Source organism: Rhineura floridana, chromosome 7 (genome assembly GCF_030035675.1).
Source record: "Rhineura floridana isolate rRhiFlo1 chromosome 7, rRhiFlo1.hap2, whole genome shotgun sequence".
Classification (NCBI taxonomy): Eukaryota; Metazoa; Chordata; class Lepidosauria; order Squamata; family Rhineuridae; genus Rhineura; species Rhineura floridana.
Genome location: NC_084486.1, coordinates 39,185,273 through 39,210,875, shown reverse-complemented (window position 1 = coordinate 39,210,875; position 25,603 = coordinate 39,185,273). Strand labels below are relative to the sequence as shown.

The following is a 25,603-nucleotide window of genomic DNA, read 5'->3' as shown; positions in this document are numbered from 1 at the left end:
TTTGGAGGGGGGAAATGGAAAGTTAAGCTCCTTACTTTTTGAGCAGATGATCAATTTCTTATTAAGAGCTGCTGTGTGCTCCTCTCTTTAACTTTTAGGGTAAAACAATGTAAAGACTATTATGAGATTCTGGGTGTGAGCAGAGATGCCTCCGATGAGGACCTGAAAAAGTCGTACCGGAAATTAGCGCTAAAATTTCACCCTGATAAGAATCATGCGCCAGGTGCAACGGAGGCCTTTAAAGGTGAAATGTTATTTCTTTTCCGCAAGCCATCTCACCAGACCATGGAAGTAGTACTTTGGGGTAGCAGAGGTGAACTAAAGAGGATTAATAGCTTTTTTTTGTTAGGGTTAGTGGGCTTGTTGTTGCTGTTGCATTTAAATATTGGGATGGATGTATTATTTTTTGCCATTATAAACACTTTGAAAAATCCAATAAAATGTAAACATACTGACAAAAATTTAGAGAGGGTAGCTTATTTGTCCCATACATGAATCTGATGCTGAGACTCTTCTTCCATATCTTACAGTTGTAAACTGCATTGCACATAAATGGATTAATTTCTTCTGAACACAGAAATTTGATCCGTCATAGACCTGTACTTAACACGGGAATATCAATTCAAACAACCATTTGGAGAATGTGGATTGATTAATATGCACTGATTTTTGCTTGTGGACCACTTAAATGAAAATTGAGCTGCTAATTAAATTAGTCTTCTCATGCAAAACCAATTCTTCATGTGAACTTAGCTGTGCCATCTTGTACATCTCTACTCAGAAGTAAGTCCCATTCAGTTCATTGGGGTTTGGTCCCAGGTAATTGAGTATAGGATTGCAATCTAAACAATCAGCCAATTATTTCATTAAATCCATCAAATATTCTTTTCGCAGTCCCAGAGAAAACATGAAAGAGCCTGCCTATAGTCTCAGTGTAGGCACTAGAAAAGGAAACCAGGTGACCAACACATATAAAATAGGGCGTGATCTGGCTTGAAGTTGGCTGCAATCCTAAACACACTTACTAGGGTGTAATCCCCATTGAACACAGTGGGGCTTATTTCATGCATAGGATCATGCATAGAATTGTGCTGCTGGTCCCATTGATTTCAGTGGAAGAAAGTTACACTTGCATTAAGGGGGTGAAACTACCTCTCTGGGTTTTTAATAGCTTTTTTACTGCTACAAATTATAATTGGAAAGCATCATAGTGGTTGAATTCAATCACTGCTTTAAAACCAAAAGTGTCTATTTACATTTATAACCTGAGCAAATTGTAGTTTGGGGTGGGGGTGAGGATCTCTAATGATTTTTAGAATTGGATCGGAGTTACCATTTGAGTCAGCTAATGAAGGATTAATTATACAAAGTGTTACCATATATAGTTAGAAAACTATGCCAGCATTTCAAAGTTAGGGTTTTGAGCATAAAATGCCGCACTAAACACTGCAGTGAGTCTGTTCACTCTAGGCCTGTTTCACTTGACAGGGAAAAGGTCTAATGACCCTTTAGGTGCCTCCTATGTGTTCAGATTAGATTAAACTGCACTTGTCTAGACATCCATCTAGAATCTGGCATAAAAAAAAGTTCTTCAATAATGCGTTCTCCAGTGTGGCGAAAGGCAGGTTTCTTCACCTGTAGACTTTATAATATTATATTTGCTGAAGGCTTTACCAAGAGCTTCATGTCACAACTGGGACATGAAGCAATATAATACTTTATCCTCCTTAACCGGGCCATTTTCCCAGAGGTTATCTTTACCAAAGCCATTTCGTCGCTCCCTTTAGCCTTTGTGTTAGCACCCACATGCCCGCTGACATTCATCTCTTTAGCTTTGGAGAATGAAGAGAGACATACTACTTTCTGGAAATTTCTTGGTTAATATTTTTCTGCCACTGACGTCAGCTGATGCTTCAATGTTCCATTTCCCAATGACAGCTGATAAGTACGACATTTTTGCCTTTGGACCTTATTTATAGTCCTCTTATTTTCTTGGAGTACACTTGTAAGAATGTAAGAATTGCTTTGCTGGATCAAAATGTAGAACCACTGATGATTGCATCTACAATAAATTTGAAGAAGAACAAAAGGATATAGCCAGTTTTGATTAAATTTGTACATCTGATGGGATCTAATTGTTTTTAAATTCTTGAGATACTATGTTTGGAAGACTTGGGGTTAGTTCACATTTAAAAACCCCTTTTCCAGTGAAAGCATAAACCTGATCATTAAAAAGCAGACCAAATTTAAAAAATCTTATAGGTATTCTCACACCTGTTTTTAAAGCTTTCGGATGAGTGGAGTTCAAACCCATTTATTGGAGATACAGTTGTTTTTTGGCCCTAAAGACAACTAAGAATTGCTGTATCCAACACTAGTCACACTCAGAGCAGACCCATTGAAATTAATGGGCATCTAATCCTTAGGGGGGTTTATTTTGGTTGTTAGCAATTTTTGTGCCTATAACACATTGTGAATTTACTCTCCCAGTTAGTCTTTGTTAGAAGGCTGTGGGATTGTCAGTGTCGTGTCTACTGCTTAAATCATACAAGTATCAGTCACTCCTAAATATTTGAGAACAACAGAAAAAAACAAGGATGTGCGGTAATACAAGAGAATGAAATTCTGAAATAAAGATGTCAGATGGAAAGAAGAGGAAATACAATTTGTACTAGTGATGAAACTACAAGCAAAGTAGAGCAAATGTGGTTAGAGAGAGATGAGTTGGGAATGGTTTTAGTATTTTTCCACAGTGCCAGCTTCATTTAAGGTAGTGCTCTGGGTGCTTGCTGAAGCTTTACTCAGTATTTCTTTTCTTGAGTGGCGTTACATTTTTCCAAATTAATGTTTGCTCTATGACCCTGTTCAGTTTGTTTGCATTTCTAGATATTGAAATATAGCGGCAGGCATGAGGGTATACTATTTAATTTATTAAATTTATATCCTGCCCTTCCTCCCAGAAGGAGCCCAGGGCAGCAAACAAAAGCACTAAAAACACTCAAAAACATCTCAGAAACAAAAGACTTTTAAAACCTATTGAAACAAAACATCTTTGAAAACATATTAAAACAAAGCGTCTTAAAAACAGCTTTTAAAAAACAGCTTTAAAAACATCTTAAAAAGCAATTCCAGCACAGATGCAGACTGAGATGAGATCACTACTTAAAAGACTTGTTGAAATCGGAAGGTTTTCAGTAGGCGTCGAAAATATAACAGAGTGATATTTAAGGGGAGGGAATTCCAAAGGGTAGGTGCCACAACACTTAAGGTCTGCTTCCTATGTTGTGTGGGACGGATTTCCTGATAAGATGGTATCTGCAGGAGGCCCTCACCTGCAGAGCGCAATGATCAACTGGGTACATAAGGGGTAAGACAAACTTTTAGGTATCCTGGTCCCAAGCTCATAGGGTTTTGTACACCACAACCAGAACCTTGAATATCAGAGAGTAACTTTTCGAAGGGAAACTTTCTTAAGGAACTCATTGTGACTTGACCAAGTTGGTGGTTTAGCAGAAAAGCAACACTTTAGAGATAGTGGGTGACATCTAATTATATCCGCCCACTTGGCCAATGGAAATCTGCTTGCGCAGTAAGACTTCCAGTTTCTTTTCATCCTCCAGGATCCCTCCCCCCAAATCTACTCCAGAAAATTCTTCCGCCCTCTGGAGCAGATTTTGGGGGCATGCTGGAGGTTTCAAAGAAGGAGAAACCCCATCGCGCTTGCACTACACAGGATCTCACCCAGTATATGAGAAGGAAGGGGAAAAGAGGAAGGTAGAAGAGAGGTTATTTGTTTTTTTTAAAAAAAACCTCAGAGTTTGAGGCACAATAAAAAGTAATGCTTGGAGCCAGCTTAAGATAGTTGCACTTGGGCCCATTTAAATCAAGGTGAAAAGTTTAGTGATGGCTAATTTAAGTCCTGACCTAAAGTACAGCTAACTAAGTTGGATCTAATCCAAGATCAATCAGTGTGAAAGGACCTTTCTAGTAAATAACAGTTTCTTGTTGCATCTAAATGAATTTCTGTGTTCAGTTTGATTAAAGTATGCCTTTTGTATGAATTCACTCAGGGCAAATTTACACCTGTAGCTTGAGAAAGAAAGAAAGAAAAAGCCAACCCATTATAGAATAGAAGTTTTGACTCCTTTTTATTGGGTGAGAGACAAATACTTAAGCAACAGCTTCATATACTTTATGGACTGTGCTGCTTTGGACAACAGACTGGGAATCAAATGTGTGAAATTCCCCTCGTGTAGAATAAGAGGCTCCCTGCAAATTCAAAGCTAATAAATCAGGTAGAAGGCTAAACTAGAGCTTTTTCCTTGACATGCTAGTTCCGTGCATGGTAGAGAGTTTTTTAGTGGGAGAGGTTTCACACATTTGATCCTCATCTGTGTTCTGAAGTGGTGCAGTGCAACAATAGATAACATAGCATGGATCACGCAGATTGTAGTTTGGCTACAATGATCATATGTGAAAGCAGTAATGCTCAACCAAGTGCAGTGATCACATGACAGAACAAGTGCATGGATTTATCCAAAGGCATGGCCTGTTGCACCCACTGCATCAGAAGTCCAGATCTTTCTTTCATGCACATTTATCCTTGAGATAACTTTTTTGGATGGACATTTAGCAAGAGGTGTTAAATTGACATAAGGGTAGCAAGTGATCAGAAAAGATGGTGCTGTTATTATCCAGTATGCAAATAACATTCTAAGTGCTCAAGGCACTTCATACACATTACGTGGAGTAGATCTGCATTCATGATCCCCATATTGCAGATGGGCTGAAAGAGATTGTGTTGTCAAAGACCAGCTCCTTAACTCATGCCTCATATGAGCTAAGAATTGGGGTCTTCTCACTTTGCTGGCTCTTGGCCACTGAACAACATTAGCTATTGCCCAAGGAAAGAATATGACTCCTTTCTTCTTTCTTACATTTTAGCCATTGGTAATGCATACGCAGTATTGAGTAACCCAGAGAAGAGGAAGCAGTACAACCAGTTTGGAGATGCAAAAGTCAGTCCCACACGCCATGGGCACAGCCCTACAGACTTCAACCGAGGGTTTGAGGCCGACATCTCTCCTGAAGATCTCTTCAATATGTTCTTTGGTGGTGGTTTTCCTTCTAGTAAGCCTGTCATTTAAATCTGGTTGGAGATGGGATGGGTAAATGAGGAGACTCCCACTCAACTGGCTTTCCACATTCACATGCCCATCACAAAGCAGGTCTTCGATAAGCCAAGATTAGATTAGATTTAAATATTTATACCCTGCTTTTCTATTACAGAAATACTCAAAGCAGCTTACAATGAAGAACAAAAATACAATATAAAACAATAATAACCTTGATAACCTTGTTTGTCCCAACTAGTTGACCAGTGTACTGACTGAATCACATGGGCTTAACAAAGCCATTAGGTGTGCCAATAGATTCCACGTGTTAGATAAACAACCAAACTTTCCAGCAAATACCGTGAAGGACTCTTCAGGAAGATGTTGGGCAGCTGCAGTTGGAAAGAGGTGGCTGTTTTAAGGAAGGTTCCTTTTTCTCCTGTCTAACCTTGTGAGAAAATGAAAGGCGTTCCGACCCAGTAAACAGGTGAACCAGGACTGGCCCTACCATTAGGCACAGTGAGGCAACCACCTCAGGTGGCAGACATTAGTGGGTAGCAGCAGCAGCCTTGGCTGTTCCTACTGAGCCCCCCAGCCATTCCCCTCTGTTGCTAGAGGGCCTCTCCTGAGCCTGCCTTAAGCGTGGTGGAGGACACTGTCCGCTCACTGGAGGTGAAGTAAGATTCATCTGGCTTTTGTATGTGAAATAAGGAGTGATGTCCTTTGTCTCGGGCACCAGAATTTCTGAATGCAACATAACTTGAAGTAGCTCCAACCTAGCCTCAGTGTTGTTGCCTATCTGGGCCTCGCGGCGAAGAATGAAGCTCTTGAGTGAAAAGGATACCCCTAGGGGACTCTATAATACAATGGAACTTAACTTCCACACGAGTTTAACTCTGTATCAATTCCTGTAGTCTAATGGCTGGTTTTCCTTTCACAGCCTTTTGAACAACCCAATCTATCACCTCTCCCATTATGGATTTTGTCCTATCATTAAGAACCTCATACTATTATCTGCTAAACAGTCATGGTGGTTGATAGTACCCAGTTAAACTCCATCCCAGGAGTGGAATGTTCTAAACTTGGATGCAGCTTCTCTGCTGTATCCTGTCTCAACTGAAGCAGTGCTCTCAGCCTTTCCTAACAAGTCTCTTTTGCCCACAGGTAACGTCCATGTATATAGCAACGGCAGGATGCGATATACCTACCACCAGAGGCAAGACAGACGAGAACATCAAGGCGATGTAAGTTGCAACGAGAAGAGAAAGTTAAAAATACTGAACATGCTGACCTATTTCAGTAAAACGTTCTGTTGTACTCCTCTGTCCTAACTGGTTTGTTAATTTTTCACTTTGCTAGCCCAAAGCTGCAGCAAGATGCTGGGTTTTTGCTGTTAAATTTGATTTTGATTTTTGAGGATGCAGCCTCTGCCCTTAAAACTGAGTTGCCAAATAGATGACAAGAGAGTACTCGTCTTTCGTTGTGTTGAAGTACCAATACCATTGTGTCCTCCACATTCATGGCACTGAGTGTCTTTTTAAAGGATATTTTGAAAACGATCTGTGTTTTGTTGGTTAACCTTTGGCATCTTGCCCCCCCCCCAAGAATAACAGAAGCCTCTTCCAGTTTCTACCTCCATTTCTCCATTATCCAAAAAGCAATGCTTCAGGTCACAGCCTTGCCAGCTTGAGTCATCAGTGGCACGGAAGCTACAAGAGTCTGGAAGCCGCACAAAAAACTTGACCAGTATTTTTTGAACATAGGCTTTTGAATAGATTATATAATCCTTCAATAGCTTTCCAGCAGACTTTATGCTTTCAGGTGCACTCTGGCAACCAAACGTATTGAACATAGAACTTAAAATCTAGAGGTGTAACCTTTTGGATGCCAAGAGAAGCCATCAGCCAGTTAGGCTTCTTCATCTAGTTCCCTGCTGCTTTCAGCTCAGATTATTATGCTGTTCTTAGCTGATCAAAGAAGACATTTTCTATTCATACAAATGACATTACGGTGTTCCCATATTCCTAGCCAAAAGAAAGGAACCCATACTTCTGCTTCGGATCTCTCACTTGCCATGGTTACTTAATTAAATTGTCAGGCAGCTTAGCGTCTTCACCTGCCCTGCGGTAGGCATCTCCTTTCCTAAACACCAGATGCTCTCATTACTGGCTACAGGAAGAAATATGACCTTCACACATACAGGCAACATGGCATCACCAGGAGATTTTATGCCCAGTGGCTCCTTTATGTTATGTATGTTCGCATGTGAAATTAAAAAAAAAAGGCTATCAGCAGGAAAAAAGTCAAGGGTGCTGAAAATGGGAGGTGAAGGCACACAAATTCAGTCGGGGCAAGCTTTGGGGCATAGGCAACCCACTGAAAGAGAGGGCTGAGGCTTTTGAGGCTGATCTACCTCACTGTGGCCAGGATTGACAGATCTGCCCTGCCCTGTGAGCTCTTTATGGACAGTGTGGCTCCTGGTCACCGTTGAGGAAGCTGCCCCCAAAACTCAGAAATCAAAGCACCTCCTGGTCAAGGGTGCCCAACTAGGTAAACAATCAGCTTTATCTCTGATGCTATGCTCAAAAAGTTGGGGTCAAAAATGTACCCAAAAAAATCTGTTCAGTCTAATCTTATTGAAAGCATCCCTAAAATGTACTGTAACTCTTTTTGACCAAATACAGTGTTGCAGAGTATTGCCTCTGCCTAGCACTAGAAAGGTAGGCTTTGGTTGACCAAAGTACAGCTCTATTTGCACAGGAATAATAAAGTTCACATTTGTCCGTCTCTCTGGGTTACAGTCAGATGTGTACAAGTCACAAATACGCTTGTGCACAGTAGTCTAATTCACAGTTGCTGGATGTGTTTCAGCCTGATGGTCTCTTTTTCTTTTTTTCATCTCTGAAAAAAGACTTTCATAATTCAACTACAGGAAGGCCAAGAGCCAGGATGTGAACCAGAAAGTCACTTACTCAGATCTTGCATCTGCCATAAACTCACTTGAGGCATTAGGCAAGAAACTGTATCCTCAGTCTCAGCCCCCCCCCATCCCATCGGTGATACAGGGATAATTGTCATACAGGATTGTTGTTAGGCCGGGTGGGATAACCTGTGGGCTTCCAGAAGATAATGAACTCCTACTCCCATGAGCGCCAGCCAGCATAGCCAACAGTTGGGGATGGCTGTCAGGTACGGCTGTCAATGGCTGATAGTCATGATGGCAATATATTTCCTCCCATATCAGAAGCAGTATACCCCTGAATACCAGTTGCTGGGGAACACGTGTGGGAGAATGCTGTTGCACTCGTATCTTGCTTGTGGACTTCCCAGTGACATCTGGTTGACTACAGGAGGACAGAATGCTGGACTAATGAGCCTTTGATTGGATCCATCAAGGCTTTCCTAATGCTCTTATGATGGCAGTTGCATCCAGCAAGACTTGGAGAGCCACAGGTTCCCCATCTCTGTCACAATGATTGTTGATATAATATATGCAAAAAACTGAGCACTCTAAACATGCTACAAAAATGCTCAGTATTACTATCATCAAGGCCCTCCTCTCCTCCCTGGACCCAAGACTGTAAGATGGCTTGGTCTGAGCAAGAGTGGGAAACTGCAAGCGCTTCTGTGAATGCAAATGCACTGATGATGTTCCCTTCTTCGTTCTTAGGGTGGCCTTGGGCTGTTTGTCCAGCTGATGCCTATTCTCATCCTCATCATTGTTTCTGCTCTCAGCCAGATGATGGTCTCCAGTCCGCCTTACAGTTTGAGTCACAGACCGTGAGTTCCTGTTACTCTTCTACATAGTTACATTGGGCAGTTCAATATATGGGAAGGGATTAAGTGGAAAGAAATTTTCTGCCAGCTGCTGATTTTGTCTGATGTGTTCCTTCCCATGTGTTGCTCCTTTTCCTTTCCTTATATTCCTCTCCCACATACCTCCTGACATTATGTAATGCCTGCTGGCATAAGAGCATATGCAAATAGTAGGATGCATTGGTGGGGACAGGAATCACTTGTTTGAAAATTCCCCTAGATCAGAATCTGTCTGCACGCGCCTTCTGCAGAAACCTGACCATATCTGTTCTGAATAAGGTTGCCATTTCATAAAGAAACATTTTGCGGTTATTTGAGAACTCCTTACCAAATTGAATGTGTTGCTAGACAAATGCCTTGATGTAACTTTCCATTTCTTGTATCTGAAGATCTTTGGTGTGGAATGTTTCATGCCTTTCTTTTATAACACAGACAGAATTTTCTGGGATCCAACGCAGTTAGCATAGGTCACTGTAAAATGGTCTTCCAAGTTGTGCCAAGGGTAAAGAGAACTCTACAGGCTTTCTCCTGCAGTGCCAATTTGAGGCTCAACACCTGCAAGGTACTGATCAAAACTGTAAAAAAAGAAACACAAAACCTGTAGCCTCTGTAATCATTGGCTTATTCCATGCCATGTGAAAGGTTTCAGGTGGTTGTAATATGGGTGAAACTATCAACTCAGCTCAACTCTCATTTTGCAATGGCCAATTATTTTGCTAGCTGACAAAGGCCCACAGAGCTGACGAAGGTTAGTGCAGCAGCTGATAGCTGGAAAAGTACTAGATATGCTGCAAGGATAACATTTCTGAATGCTTAGTTGATGGATCTTTTGGAAGGCTTTTTGTGCAATCCTTTTCATGAAGGCTTGATCACTGGCCACCCACAGGCTGGATCTGACCCCATGATGAATGCCAGTTATCAGCCTCCTTTCTCCCATCTGCCACTTCTAGAAGGGAAGGAAATCCAGTCCTCATCTTCACTGTGGACAGAGAAGAGTGCTCTCTTTGGACTTGTTCTTTGGAATGCGGGTTGCCCATGTGGATTAACCTCCATTCATTGTGGCCTGCTCGTAAAACCACTTGTCACCAACAGGACATACATGGTGTATCTAATTTTTTGTTACGTTGTGCCCATTTTAGGAGGCTGTGGGGCTTATCTGTGATATCAGATGCTTGATGAATGTTGAGTAGGTAAGAGTTGCTTAGGGGCTGACTAGATGTGACCTTCCCAAATGTAGTGTCATTTCGGTTATCTCAGGTTTTGTATGCCCAAGCAAAATCTGTCTCACCCTTATGAAGTGGGGAGGTGCTGTATTTCTTGGAGGATCTTATCCTAGCCAAAGGGAGCCACACTAATGTTTTGGAATATGTACAGGAGCTCAAACATAGGGAGGGTGATTAGACACAAAACATAGCACCCAATTTTTTTTAACAGCATGTATGTAGCACAGAGGGGAGGAAAGCCTGGCTGGGAGTCCAGAGTCTGTGAGTTCAAATCCCTACTTGTGTCTCCTGGGTGTCAAGGGCCAACTAAAGATCACCCCACAGTGAGTGGCTCAGGGGTTACGTGCCCTGCCACCTGTGCAGCCGTGGGCAAGCTGCATAGTCCCAAGGAGCCCAGTTGCTCCCCAGCTGGCAGTTGCGGACAAGGAAGGGGCTGGCTTGTGTAGCTGTGGCAAGCTGAGCAGGCCCTAGCCAGCTGGGGAGGACTAGCCTCAGAGAGAGGCAATGGTAAACCCCCTCTGCATACCGCTTACCATGAAAACCCTATTCATAGGGTCGCCATAAGTCGGGATCGACTTGAAGGCAGTCCATTTCCATTTTTTCATGTATGCTGAAGATAAACTGGGGGGGGAATTGGATTGTAGCATGTGAATTCAAATTTGATTTTGATTTTTTATAGGGGCTTTTTAGTCATATATTGAGACATTCAGATTCTCGTTTGGGCTTTGCTTTCTGGAAAACCCAACCCCCAGTAGAAACTCAGTTGTAGCACTGAAATGCGATTATGGTGAGAGAAGTGATTCTCTTCTGGCTCTACATTACAACAGCACCCTCTGTGTGATTTTTTGAAAAATATATTTTTACTGACTAAGCTAAAGAATAATATAGACAACCTTCTCCACACACCCATTATGCAATTATTTTAGCTCTCTGGAAGTTAGATTTTAAAGATTTATTAAAAATGTGATGAGTGAGAAGTCTCTTGCCTGCTGCTTCCTTTCAGGCAAACCAGTCTTGTCTGGCTCAACCCTTGTGAGTCCCTGGAAAAGGCACCACATGGTAGAGTCATTCGAAGCCAAGTTACACTTTTATTACGTATTGTAAGACAGGTTCTCAGGACTTGGGAGATGTGATTCTTATTCTAGTTTGGGGGTTTTTGGCAGTGCATCAAAGGCAGAAGCACATTAGAATGCACCAAGAACTTACGGAAGCCAGCATGATATTATAGTACTTTTAGGGGCCCTGGTAGGTGTTTCCACTCACATGCAAAAGCTTCCTACATAGCTGTTGCATGATTGTGCTATCATCTGTGCCAGCGCAGGAGGCCTCTGTGCATGAGTGGCAAGGCCTACTGTTCTTTAATAGCCTTCATGGCTGGATGAATTACTGTAAACAAAACTGGGGACTCCAGAAGTTTGTTTGTTTCAACAATTTATATACCACTTGATACCATTGTTTCTAAGCCTTACAATAGAGATAAAGCCATTTCAAGTTAAACATGAAATCAGGGAGAAAAAACTTAATGCCTGCTGAAATATTTTTTTAAAAAAGTCTTTCCCAATTGCTGGAAGTTAAGTAGGGATGGGGGCCTATTGATCACAGCTGGGAGGGAATTCCACAGAGTTGAGCCCACAGTACTGAATGCATGGTGGCTACAAGCTGTGTGTCTGTGGAGGGGGGGGGCTAATAGACAATGGGATGAAAAATCTGTGCCACATGTTTTCCTGAGCAGCAGACTTGCATTTACTGCAGGATTATACCAAAAGCAATGACCAAAGTGGCATCAAACTGAGGGAAGCTAACTTGTAATGCAGGCATTTCCGGGCATATATTTATTAAGTAAAGCCTATTCCCAACCCTAAGTGCAGTGTCACTCAGCTGCTTTCACTCCAACAATGGTAAAGACTGGAACAATTCATTTGGTGGTCCTTTGTTCCTTGGATGCCTATATAGATTTAGTAGTCTGGAAAAGAACAGAGGAAGGGTTTGAACCCTGAGTCTGGCATTTCCCTTTGGGTTTAGGTACTTGAGCCTTTTTCTTTCTCAGACTCCCTCAGCCTTCATACTCCCCTCCCACAATAGAGATTAGGATGGGGAGCCAAATGCATCATTTCCACTGTTGGCTCATCACAAGCAAATTAGCTGCATCATCCAAGTGGCAAACATCTTGGCAGCAATCCCATCTGCTGTCTGAGCAACTGAATATAATACAAATGCATTCTGCTAGCATTTGTCATTGGAGCTACAGCGATGATGACTGACAAATGTACAGTATCTGCCAGCAGGGGGCGATGCTGGCTCATCATTTGCTGCCTTGCGTTAGACATGGCTAGCTGAGAAAATCTGGTAAGCTGAGTTGAGAGTTCGCCAGCTGGCTAGGCTGGTGAAGGGAAGTGTATTGCTGCGAAAAAGGCAGGTATTCAGAAGCCATCTAAATGCTTCCAAGTGATCAGTTTAATTCGCTTTGTAAATCGTCACCTTTGTAAATAAGCCCTTAAAAAGAAACTAAACTCTCTTGCATGTTAGACTTCTTAATGTTTAAGAAGTTCCTCCTTAATGCTTCCCGTCACCTAATGCTCTGGATACAGGTTGCCTTGCTTTCAGCACTTCCCTGTATATAAGCATCTTGGTCTAACATCATCTTGTGAAACAAGGCCAAGTGACAATGCTCTTCATCCGTGTGGGGGGGGGGCAGCCAGAGAGATTGATTCACTGACACGGGTGATAAATCAAACTTCCTGTGCCAGGAATACAAGTTTCTGTAAGTTTCACCTTGAGCAGATGAAATATCTTACATTACAGATATGATGCATTTTTTTAAAAAATGGAATGTATTTTGATTTTGTTTAAAAGACTGTGAAAGTGTATTCTGTTCAACGGAAGATAAAATGGCAACAGCTTGTTTGAGACAGCGTGAGGGAATATTTTCAGGCAAGAGAAGAGATCTTGCCAGCAGTGTATTTTAGTCTGGCCTCCTGTTTCTTAAGAGGAAGAGCAGATCTTTTTTCTTTCCAGAATAATAATGCCCCTTCCAACTTATTTCTGGTTAGTGCAATCTGGTCTTTTGTGAGGGGAGGGGGGAGGGAATTGGTTGGTTGCCATGAGAAGCAGGGAAGGGGCCCTATGTTCCTCCAGCTATCAGCAATATTAACCAAATCTGGGGTAATGAAAGCATGCCTGTTCTGTTTTCAACCCATTCTGGGAGTTAGCCTGGAGAGCACAGATGTTTTCTTGAAGATGGCTTGCCTCAGTTTGCAACCCAAGTATCCCCTACTGATAATTGCTGCTAAACATCTTTAGGGCATATGATAATAAGTAAATGTGTGGGCAAGAAATGACAAAGAGGGTTCCAAGAACATGCTGCTGGGTCTGTGGAGAGACTATTGAAATTAGTAATATTTCCTCTGTTCCACATCACATCTGCTATTTGCTATTCAGTTTAATTGTATTCTTTTTAAAGTACTACAGTGTAGTAAGTAAAATTCTGGTTGCTCAATAGATTTGGTATTCTTCTGTTGGGAATGTGTTCCCCCCCCATCCATTCTGCCCTTGCAGGTGCTAGAAAACATTTATCCTTTTCAGTGTTATATAATCTACAATAGCCCAGTGTAGTTTCGTTCCTGTTGAGCAAGGTACTGTGGCCTGCAGGTGCTTTACAACCACCCTAGTTTTGCTGTATCACTCAGACAGACAAAAAGAGAGTTTATCCCTTGTAGGCCACCATACATGAATGGTGGGTTGCATCTGGTCTGGGTGCGTCCCAAGTTTTGGCAGGACGGGTCTAACTAAGGCTTATTAACTCCCTATTCACATTAATTTGTTTTGGTGATTTAGATCATCTTTTTTCTTCTTCTTTTCCAGGTCTGTCGGCCATATATACAAGAGAATGACTGAGCATTTGAAAGTAGCTTATTATGTAGCTGACAACTTTGCAGAAGAATATACTGGGACAAATCTGAAAAATGTGGAGAGGAGTGTGGAAGACGATTATATTGCAAATCTCAGGAATAATTGTTGGAAGGAAAAACAACAGAGTGAGTGTACCGGCATTTAAAAATATATATAATAAATTGCTAGTCCATATGGTTCTCTTTGGTGCAGAATATCAAGGAATTCTGTGTTAAGGAAAAAGGACAGTGTACTTCCATACTTTCAGGAACCGGTCTGTTCTGTGCTGGTCTATGGGCCAGAGGTGTATTTTCCATAATACTTCTAGCAGTAAAGAGTTTTACTGATTACATACATTTATGCCACATTTCCATAGCACATACATGCTGCATACCAAATCCAAAAGAGAGATGGAGAGTTACTGTGTGTGCTAACTGTGTCTTCTCACATTTTTTTTTCTTTTCCTTATAAATGCAATTGTGGGCAAATATTTTACAATACCTGATTAAAAGCCACGAGGAGCTAAAATAAATAGCTTTGAGAGCTAGCTCTGGTTCACAGGCTGGCTATTGGCCATCCCTCTTAACGAAAGCTATCTCTCAAAGTTGACATCATTCAGAGAGCTTTGAAGAGGCAAGCTGTGCCCGACAAAGGTGTTGGAAGATTATTATCGAAAGATAAGTTTAGGATGACCTTGACATATTTGCAAGTCTGATTCAGTTTGAGGACCTTGTCCTTGTATTGAGATGCTACAGCTAAATCCTTTTTAAGACAGAGATTATAATTATGGCCTATGGGCAGCACAATAAATTTACTGATAGAGTCCTCCCGGAATTGGAGACCGGAACAAGTTCTGAGGTGCCCTCAATGGTGACCAAGCTGTCCACCCTGATCTAGCCTACTTTATAAATTAATCCTAAGATAAACTGTAATTACAATGTCTGAGGCAGGTGTTTAGCAGTAGATAAATGTTTTTGTTGACTCCATTGCAGCTCCCTGCTCAAGACGACACATGACAAAATGGGAGAGGTGATGGGAATGTCATATTTCCTGAAGGAACTAGGAAGCATACCATCTCTCCAGTGAACTCCATGGGGAGTATCTGGGAATGAGTATTATACAAGGCTAAGGGAATAATTATGCTTGCCAGACTTTGTGACAACTGCTTAATTATACGGCTTTCTTTTGCAGAGGAAGGCTTACTGTACCGGGCACGCTACTTTGGAGATTCAGACCTGTATCAGAGAGCACAGAAGATGGGCACGCCAAGCTGCAGCAGACTTTCTGAGGTTCAGGCATCTGTGCATGGATAGCTGTTGCAGAAACAGTCCATAGAGATCTAAGTAAGAGCTGGTGAGTCTTACCCCACCCCAGTGATTCTCAAGCATGGCACCGCAGTACTTACTTTCTGACATAATGTGTAAAGATGTAGACCTCCTCCCTGTCCACACACATCCCTTAATCGAGAAGCTACACCTATGCCAGGACATTCAGCTCCATTTGTACTTGGGCCCTTGTTGTGCTGTTTCTGCTTCTACTACATAGCATTGCCAGCATGAATGCCTTTGGGAGCCAAGCATAATGACCAGGCAGTTGATTGGCTTGTTACACATTTAATGAAGAACATCCTTCTACTTTCTATCACTGATTCTTACCTAGCTGAGAACTTACCTGAAAGATGGTGGCTTTGGCTGCTACCAAAGTAGTGCCACAAGTGGAACGGGCAGTCATTTCTGCATTCCTGCAGTAGAATTTATTCTGATACTGGATGAGGGACTTAAATAGGCTGTGGATGCAGAATGCAGCCTTTGCAAGCTTCCCTTCAAACATGACAAGAATTGCAGTTCAGTGCATCCACAGTCAGTTGATGGCACTTCTGTAACATCAGACGTTGCTCTGAGCAACTGGACCGCTTTGCCCATATGTGATAAGCCAGTTTGAAAATGGATTTATGGTGCCATCACAGAACTCAGAAGAACTAGATGATGGAGGGAAAGTTCCTTTAAAGAGTCCTTGTGATTTTCACTGTGTCATTGCAAACGGCAAAAAAGACAGGTTTTGCAGTGGCATGGTGAAATCACCAGAACCATGTGTGGACCTGCAGCATGTGCAAACAGTGTGGCATATGATGGATGTAGCATCTCTGAAGTTCCAAAGAATTGCAAGGGTTTATTACTTTGTGGTGAGATTTCCCTATAAAGTTTCCCTAGTCAAACTTCCATTGAGAGACGTAAAGGCAAGTGAGATAATACAAAGCTAGTGGTCCAAAGAAGATCTGTATGCCAGGTAGGGGTGGATATTCTCCTTCCCCATTAAGGTCTAGTTCTTCAGCTCAAACTATATAATATGCAGGAGGTCTGTGATGGAATCTTCCGGTTTAAACAAACAGACTTTAAAAGCAGCTGTGCCATTGGGGGAGCCAGCTAGATCAGGGCAGTGGTGCTGTGGGAGCCCTTTCCCTTCATACCATTTGCCCAGTCAAAATTGCCCATGCCCTGAATCTGCTATTAGTTCCACTAGGGGGAAAAAAGCAGGGCTCTGTCTTTTTTTCTCCATCCAGGCCCATAGTAGTTTGGTGGGGGTACATTTCATCTGGGAATGGATTAAATGCCCTCCTCCCCCCACAACACAACATCCAGTCCAGTTCAGATGCCCGTAACCTACTTGTAAGTTAGTTAGTTAGTTTGTTTGTTTGTTTAAAAAAACCAAGTTGGGAGGTATGATCACAAATAATGCATAGTTTGGCCCCTACTGTGCTGTTAAACCTGTTTCTGGGCTGTACGACTTCATAATGCAGATGGGGGCTCACATGGTTGAATATCCTCCATACAGAACAACCACGTGGAAAGCTAGCGTTTATGGCATTAAGCTAGGCTAGAACTCTAGTCTGAAATAGTTGAGCCCAGCCACAAGTTAACCACATCAATGTGAACTTAGATCTTGGCCAGGTTTTAGAAATGTGGGGATTCTGGTTAATAGATTGTATTGAAGGCGCTTCCATAGTTGTGCATTTTGATTACACTAGCTTTTCTCAAACATGTCCACCTTTGTATTTCCATCAAGCACTTCTGTATTTTGAGGCATGCATTTAGTAATCTCCTTATGTGAACATACACAGATCTGAAGGAAGCCTTGGACTGCATTTGTCCACTAGCTACACTCAACGTTTTGGAGCAGTTGTCTTCAGTGGGCATGCTTTGATTTCTCTTTCCTCCAAAGCTTCATTCTATTTTCTTAACTCCTCCTCCTGGGAAGTGGTGAGACCTCTATTGCTTGCTTACGGTATACCATTACAGGAATTTTTCCACATATCAGTTGTCAGATGGAGAGAAGATCACTTTAAATGTGCAGATTAGCATTTCCAGTTAATGGGGATGGGAGAAGCTGTGGATCTCTGGGGAGGTTTGTTACCCTTCTAATACCCCAGAGATTGATTCTGTTACTGCTTTTATTCTCAGACTCTTCAGATGCTTGAAGACTTCAGGGGAAGTGCACTGAGCCAAGGAGACAGACTTTCTATTTAAAGAATCAGACCTTAAATTAAAATGGAATTGGAGAATTAACAACGCACAACTGCCCGCTCCTCTCTCTCTGTGTCTGTCCAGCATTAGACTTGGACGTCTTTTTTTCTTTCCATCACTATCAACTGTCCTGTGTCTCTTTAAGGATCAGCGGTTCTGAGAGTGTTGAGTTGTTTTTTATTTAAAAGCCTTCAGAAAACCAGATAGCATCTGCAATTGCACTGGCCACTTTGAAGAGAAGGGGAGAAATGGAAAGATCTGCAGGAGTAAAAAAAGAAAATAATTTTAAAAAGCAAGATAAATTATTTAGAATTAACATAGCTGTAAATATGTTGTACTTCTAAACTATGCAGGGATAGAATTAAATTATTTCATTATTTTGTTGAACTTCATAAGCCCAGGATGTGTGAATTTTAATCTTTTCTCTTTTATCTTCCCCCCTTTCTTTGTTTGACCCTACGAAACCTTTCCTACGTAAGGAAACCTTGTCTGACGACACAAACGTTTTGTATTTTTTAATGGCTTAGTTTTTCTGGAGTTGTTCCCTCTTTTTATATAAAAGAATCACTAAACTCAATAGGGATATTTTCTATATGCAAATGTTGGCCCAGTTTTGGATTTGTGGTCTAAATCAGTGGCCTCTCAACAGTGCTTGATCCTCATAGAACAAGGAGAGAGAATTGCCCCTTCTGCTTCACTGAGGTTCCTTGTGCATTTGTGTGAAGTCCCTGTATTTTCTGCCTTTCAATCAGTGTTCATTCTTGTACACAGAGGTTTCCACAAAATAAGTCCTTTTGGTTGTCTTTTCCCATATATTGATCTTAATCTCACAGCGCTACCAAGTTGTAAGCAAAGATGCCTTTCCTTTACAAACAGTGAATGCCAATTTCATTTTGGGAACTTGGTATCAATCAACATGACCACCAAAATGGGTGGTCCTGATGCCCAACCCCCGTTCATTTTGGTGGGGCTTTGGTAGCACAGAGTGCACAGCAGCCACGTTCGTTGGCTTTTATCCTTTATCAGCTTCTTCAAGAGAACAGGGTCTTTTTATCAGACGAGGCTTTGCTCTTACCTTTGAGCACGTTAAGAGGGAAATAGTAATATTCCTGTTACATGACTGGGCTGTACAGTCCGTGTTCCACTAGAAAAAAAATAATTTCAACCCATTTCCTTAGTGATGTCCATCCTGTTAGAAGCAGATACAATGTTATCAGAGCAGCCTTAAAGATACTTCAACAGCTGAGCCATAATCCAGAGTAGTGACAGGTTAATAACACTCAGTTTTGATAATTCTAGATGTCCTGAAGTAGTGATGACCTGCAGGAACAAAGGATCTGATATGTGCTCCTGCCCTTGCACTGGCTCCTCCATTCACATCAGTGGAGGAAGGGTATCATGCATTCCTCTTGCATGCAGAGACCTCCCTCTACTGTGGAAGTAAAAAGGGGCTCTGGATCAGGGCAAATGTGTTAAGAGAATACTTAGTTACGCTGGGTTACCTTTGACCACACCAGCTAGATTCCTTTCTGTTTTGCTGTTATTTTCATCCAGAGACATTTTCTATACAGAGTTTTCAAAATGTCTTCTGCAAGTTTCACTGTTCAGAATGTAATACAAGATTAGGAGTAACTGATAAGGTTCTTTTACTCAGGCTGTTCCTTTGCAATTGACAAAGTGGATATTCATTTAACACAAGTCAGAGTTTGCCTTTTAATCGGTCTCCTTACTTGTCACATGTTTACCTACATTGAAGGACAAATTCACTTGGTGCATACTTAAAGCTACAAGAAAATCTCCCCATCCCACATTGTTCTGTGATGGCAGACTTGGGCCGTGTTGTTGTCTAAAACCTCAGCCCTATTAATGAACCTGCAGTGATCCCCTAAGCTCCAACTCTGCTTTTGGCAGGTCACCCATTCAGCATGAAGTTGCCGACATCTTGGAAGACGGCATTGGCAATTCCAGTGCCCACCTGTCCAAACTTTTGATTTCTTAAGTAGATAGCCATGGATGGAATGAACAATGTGCAATAAAAAGCATAAATCCTGAAAGATACTTGCAAAGGCTGTATTTGTTAATTTAGAATTAATTATACAATTGTACATCTATAAATAAAGATTTATAACATGAAAGCTGTCTGCCAACGTTGCATGTCATGAAGCTCAAAGGAAAGAGGAGTAATCTTGAAAGGGGACACAATGGTACCAACACATGCTTATGGGGCTGTGGCAAGTGTCCTTACAATGAACTATGCTGAACATGCAGTTGCCCTTCAAGATTGGCAAAACCCAGCGGTTAGCAACAGAAGGAATAAAGTGTCCTTGCTGGTACAAACAAATTAAGCCAGGAAGTGTTCTGGTTCTGTGTATAAAAAGCTGCTGTATGCTAAAAAAAAATTGTCAGGCTATCCAACGAAGAACAAATTTTGTGCCCCAACAACTTTCAACTAGTGTTGTCGCTTAACATTCTGTCATACTCAAGCAAGACCAAGAATCAAAACTCGCCTCAGGGCTATGCAGGCATGGGCTAGTTATCATTTTGGACAATGTTGTGGGATGCAAAACCTGCCCCAGAGTAGGGCTTTGTTTACTTCCATATACACGAATAGCTAGCATTGTTTTAACTTATTTTAATACTGTATTTTTACATTGCTGTAACTCATTCTTGGAGCTTATGGTGAAGGGTGGGTAAGAAATCGAATAAATAATAATTTCTGATGACAATGTTGCAGAAGATCTGGAGCCTCGCCGCTATCTCTGAAGTTGACTGCCTTGGGCTTTACCAACACAGGTCCTGTGGTGGAGGTCTCATATATATCTATGTACAGAATGCACAGGAGATAACCAGGAGATCCCACATTGTGTGGGAAGGAAAGCTTTCAATCCTTCAAGGACAGAGGTGATTCCGCTATTACAAGTATGGGGGGAAGTTGGAGACTCCCTACGAAGATACAGAGGCAGCTGTGTACTGACAGGATCTGTTAACTTGTGAAGTGTGCAGTCTCCTGGTGTGAAGATTCAGAATATGGTGGACAGCTTGCCAAGACTTATCAAGCCCACTGATCATAATCCATTATTTCTCTTCCCATGTGGAAATGAATGACACCAGCAGCCACAACTATGAACGTGTCATGTAAGGCTATGAAACTGGTGAAGAAGTTGAAGTGCTGCTTTGGCAATTCTTCCTATAAGAAGATAAAGAACTACAGACAGGGAGGATAACGCTTCAGGTGAATAACTGGAAATGCAGATTGTGTCGAGGTGAGCGGTTCAGTTTCTGGGACCGTGGTCTAAGCTTCCTTAAGAAGTATTGACAGGAGATGGACTGCACCTCATGAGGACTGGAAAAAAATGTGTTTGGCAGAAACATGGTGAACCTGATCAAGAGGGCTTTAAACTAAAGCCTGCAAGAGACAGAAAGAAACATCCAAATATAAGTTCAAAGGTAAGCACTAAGGGACTTGGGTGGTATAGGAGAAACGGGTGTGTGCATAGGGATGTCTAGGAGGCCTCGCAATAAAATAGGAGATCCATTAGAGCAGAATATTCAAGGCTTTCAATGTCTAAACTAATGTGCAGAGCATGAGAAATAAATAGGATGAGCTTCACCTAGTACAGGAACATAAATATGACCTGATAAGCTTTCCTGAGATTTTATGGAATGACTCCCATGATTGGAATATAGCAATTGAAGGCTTTAATTTGTACAAAAATGATAGATCAATAGAAAGAAAGGGGGAGTAGCTGTAATAGTAAAAAATGTGTACACCTGTACAGGAATTCAAGTGAATGCATAAGGCAGTCCTGCATCTGAGTAAAAATAAAAGGAGAAATAAATAAAAGCAACACTGGTCCATCTACTACAGACCACTATTCCAAGAAGTGGGTGCAGATGATACTTTCCTGAAACAAATTACAGATTCAAGGAAGCAAGAATCAGTAGTAATGGGAGACGTTTAATTACCCCAATATCTGCAGGGTGACAAACTGCTAAGCACAGAATCTGCAAATTCCTGATACGTTTCTGACAACTTCCTCATTTAGAAAGTGGAGGGAGGGAAATGGGATTATCTATTATCAACTTTATCTTAATAAATAACCTAATCATCTGTCCTCAGGTAACATATAGATGCAAAGCATAACCATAAATATAGCTGCTTCTCCCCATCCCCCTCCAATAGAAAATCCCACAACTCGCTTCAGTGTGTGTTGCACTGTTTTCTCACTTTCAGTTTTGAGTCTTTCATAGGGTGCAACAAAGGAAAGTTTCTAGCATCTAAAAGTGGAAATATGAGGGGGAGAAACCAAGATGCTAGAAAAATTTGTTTTATTCGTGATCCAAACGTGACGCGTTTCAGCCTTGTATATTTAGGCTTTCATCAGGGGCTGTAGGTAAAAAGGCAGGGGCAAATTGCACTCAATAAACATATAAAATCACAACATATATATAAAATCTATCTATAAAACATCTTTTCACTTACAGTAAAGGCTGATGTACAATATTTTCCAATGAAAGGAGTTCATTAGGACTGTACATATATATAACCAGAGGTCGTGATGCCGGTGATGCAAGAGCTCTGGTTATATATATGTACAGTCCTAATGAACTCCTTTCTGAGTCGTTTGTATTGGGACAGCAGTTGTGCTCATTGGAAGATATTGTACTTCAGCCTTTACTGTAAGTGAAAAGATGTTTTATAGATAGATTTTATATGTATGTTGTGATTTTATATGTTCATTGAGTGCAATTTGCCCCTGCCTTTTTACCTACAGCCCCTGATGAAAGCCTAAATATACAAGGCTGAAACGCGTCGCGTTTGGATCACGAATAAAATATATCTTTCTAGCATCTTGGTTTCTCTATTTCATAGTGTGGACAGAGGACAGAGCTTTAAATAATGCATACTAGGAGCCAGTGGCAGGTGCAGCTTTTCTTATCCCTCATTGAAAGAAAAATAGCTGCTGTTGAGCTGGACACACTAGACTAGAACCATGTGTATAACCAGGGCTGCCCATATTACAAGACATTCCTGCAGCACCTTCTCCCAAGTGTAGTTGAAGTAATCTTACGGGAACACACAAGAATCCCCACACAAATGAACTCCCAGCATTTTCCTAGTTCTTCTGGAGACCTCTAAGCCTCAGGGTCGCTGACTGTGTTTTTAAAATATTGAATGACTGAATATTTAAAGAACATCCTACTGTCATCATCACTTTTTGCAACTCCAGTTGACAATGGCTTAGTTTTGTCATCACACACTGTTGTGTTTACAATATATTTTAACATTTTCACATGGTTTTGCCAACGGGGATACTTTAAAAAAAAATCAATTATAATACATCTAGAAGTAATTTACAATAAAATAAAACACAGAATAACACGTCATAAATAAAACAGTATTAAAAGTTACAAAAAAATTATCCTTACACTGTAGCTATTGCAATTTGTTTGTGTGTGCTTAATGTTAGTATAGCACAGTGGGGAGGAGAGCCTGGCTGGGAGTCCAGAGTCTGTGAGTTCAAATCCCTACTCATGTCCCCTGGGTGTCGCCAGCTAAAGATCACCCCACAGTGAGTGGCTCAGGGGTTACGTGCCCTGCCACCTGTGCAGCCGTGGGCAAGCTGCATAGTCCCAAGGAGCCCAGTTGCCCCCCAGCTGGCAGTTGCAGACAAGGAGGGGCTGGCTTGTGCAGCTGTGGCAAGCTGAGCAGGCCCTAGCTAGCTGGGGAGGACTAGCCTCAGAGGGAAGCAATGGTAAACCCCCTTTGAATACAGCTTACCATGAAAACTCTATTCATAGGGTCGCCATAAGTTGGGATCGACTTGAAGGCAGTCCATTTCCACTTTCATTTTCAATGTTCAAGGATGTGTTCTGTACTTGCACAGATTCATAGACATTTGTGCTGTGTGGAGAATTAAGCACGTTGAGTGCCTCAGTTTTCATGTAGGAAAAAGGTCAGTTTCCAGCCTTTTTGAAAAACAGATTTGGAAGTTGTGAGCGATGTCCATGAAATCTTCAAAGCCAGTGGAAGGCTCTGTAAGACTTCATCTGGCCAGGAGGCATGGCTTCAGTGCTATGGATGGATCCTTGCCTTGCTCCTTGATTAGCAAAATCTGAATATAATTAAGCAAAACAAGCAGATACGTATGCAGATTTGCTTGTTTTGAATAATGTTTCCAGGTCATAGAATACGAGTTTTCTTGGAACATTTTTTTTTCTTTAGCACCAATAAACCCCACTTATCTTCAGTTTCAGAGCAAAACATTCCATCTCCATCATCTCTACTTGGATTAGGATCCATCAACAACAGCCAAATCTAATTATTGGTCCCAAGGTTGTGATTGTTTTTGAAGGGAGTATCCACAATGTGATATACAATGGCTGTGGAAGATGAAGCCATCAGTTGTGGAATCTGTGAAAATTCTTTGGGAAGATGCACTTGAAGAATATCCCATATCTGACAGGCCTTTCACTGTAAAGATACAATCCCATGCAAATTTGCTTGATGGAGGTTCTTCCTCCATCTGGACTGCATGAAACAGCATCTTCTGAGTGATTTACAGATTTCCCTAAGCCTGCAACTCTGTAATATGTAGCTGATAGATAGCTGGAAGTAAAATATCTTGGCCCTTACCTGGTGCTGAGAACATCATGTGCTGTTTACTCACCTCCTTCAAGCCATTAATAAAGATGTTTAAATACAAGTGATGTGATACTGAGAGAGAGAGCCACTGTGTCTATTCCCCAGCTGCCTCAAGCTGAAACTGCAGGCTGCTACACCAAGCTGTTACTGAAAAACAGGAGAAGCAGATGGAATGTAAACAAAGTGGGTGTCCTTGGCAGCCATCCATTCAATTAAGGGATGGAAAATTAGAATTGAAAATAGCAATTCTACCTACAGTTGTTACGTGAGTGGCTGGTATTCAGTTCTCTGTCTCCCTGAAAAGGAAAATGGTTCAGATGAGCCTTCTTTTTTTCTTGGACCAATTATGCTGACAGAGAAGTATGCTTGCAAGCTGACAAAGTTGCTGTAGCTTTAACTGGTAGATGTCAGGCAGAAATTCATCTGGTGAAGCTCCACCTGGAGGTCTGCAGTGAGGAGGGCGGCAAGCTCACTTATTTGCTTTTCTGCCCACCATGCCGATGTAAAACAACAAAAGCCTTTTTCTAAGCCGTGCTAGAAAAGAAGGGAAAGAGTGTAATCATTCAGCTGTGCTTATTGTTTCATATGGAGGGTTGTATTTAGCTAAGTCCTACTCAGAGTAGACCCATTGAAATTAATGAGCCTTAGTCATGCCCATTAACTTCAGTGGGTCTACTCTGAGTAGGACTAGCATTGAACACCATCCACATTGTTTAAAAATACACACAAGGCATTAGCATGTTGGGGTCTTAGCATGTCCAATTAAGGTCTTGAGAACCCATTTTAAATAAATTGCAGATGTCTAAAGAAGATGCTGTAGAAAGTGGCTTGCCCCATTTGAAACAAGCCTGATTCACACCCTTATTTTGAAAACTCTGCCTCCTCCCAAGTTCAAGAAAGCTAACAATGAGTTCAGTAAAAACCCACAAATATGGCCAAGTCCATAGTTACGTTACAGTTACTGCCTTTCCCACTCCTCTGTGGCATATTTTATAGATGGTTTCAGGGCAGGGTAAAGGCTCCTGCGGAACTGCTGGTCATCCTCCTCAACAAGAAAACTTTGAGGGATTGCACCACAATTTTAATTTGCAGGAGGGAGTGCCATTGGGATTTTCCACTGACTCCTGTGGGCCAGCTCCAATCCTCTCTCTCTCTCCTCTGTATGGCGTCCTTACAGCCAGTTGCTCATCAACGCAGGATCTTCTGATCTTTACTGAATGCACTACACAGTGTGGCAGCTGACACTAATCAGGAAATCACCTTAGGACCCATTCCTCTGTTTGCCTGGACTTGGAAGGGTGGAGGAGAAGCACACTTCTGGCCTGCCTTTGTTAAGAGAGGAAATATAGCTGCCTTGAAGTAAGATGCACTTCCTTGTTGGCTGAAACTCAGCAG

At 41.7% G+C, this 25,603-nt stretch overlaps 1 protein-coding gene and 1 long non-coding RNA gene across 9 annotated transcripts in view; one reads left to right on the top strand and one right to left on the bottom strand.

The window, feature by feature from the left end:
• DNAJB12 (DnaJ heat shock protein family (Hsp40) member B12) overlaps positions 1-19,697 on the top strand; it is a 28,711-nt gene extending 9,014 nt beyond the window's left edge. For 2 of the 4 annotated variants that reach the window (XM_061635297.1, XM_061635300.1), the window contains exons 3-9: positions 99-244; positions 4,945-5,130; positions 6,279-6,358; positions 8,785-8,894; positions 14,015-14,187; positions 15,233-15,394; positions 17,500-19,697. In XM_061635297.1, the coding sequence (XP_061491281.1) occupies positions 99-244; positions 4,945-5,130; positions 6,279-6,358; positions 8,785-8,894; positions 14,015-14,187; positions 15,233-15,354 (817 nt within the window). In that variant the 3' untranslated portion in view covers positions 15,355-15,394; positions 17,500-19,697. Of the gene's footprint in view, positions 1-98; positions 245-4,944; positions 5,131-6,278; positions 6,359-8,784; positions 8,895-14,014; positions 14,188-15,033; positions 15,196-15,232; positions 15,395-17,499 lie in introns of those variants that run through there. The other 2 variants (XM_061635298.1, XM_061635299.1) reach the window with 2 other exon arrangements.
• LOC133388859 (uncharacterized) lies at positions 15,708-25,603 on the bottom strand. Of its 5 annotated transcripts, none has more exons than XR_009763955.1 (4): positions 25,160-25,376; positions 24,465-24,742; positions 24,234-24,355; positions 15,708-17,820 (listed from the first exon to the last, which is right to left on the bottom strand). It is a non-coding gene; the product is annotated as an uncharacterized LOC133388859 (long non-coding RNA). The 5 variants fall into 5 exon arrangements; XR_009763957.1 differs by lacking the exons at positions 15,708-17,820; positions 25,160-25,376 and adding exons at positions 19,636-20,968; positions 25,469-25,603; XR_009763956.1 differs by lacking the exon at positions 15,708-17,820 and adding an exon at positions 19,636-20,968 and having other exon boundaries at positions 25,136-25,376.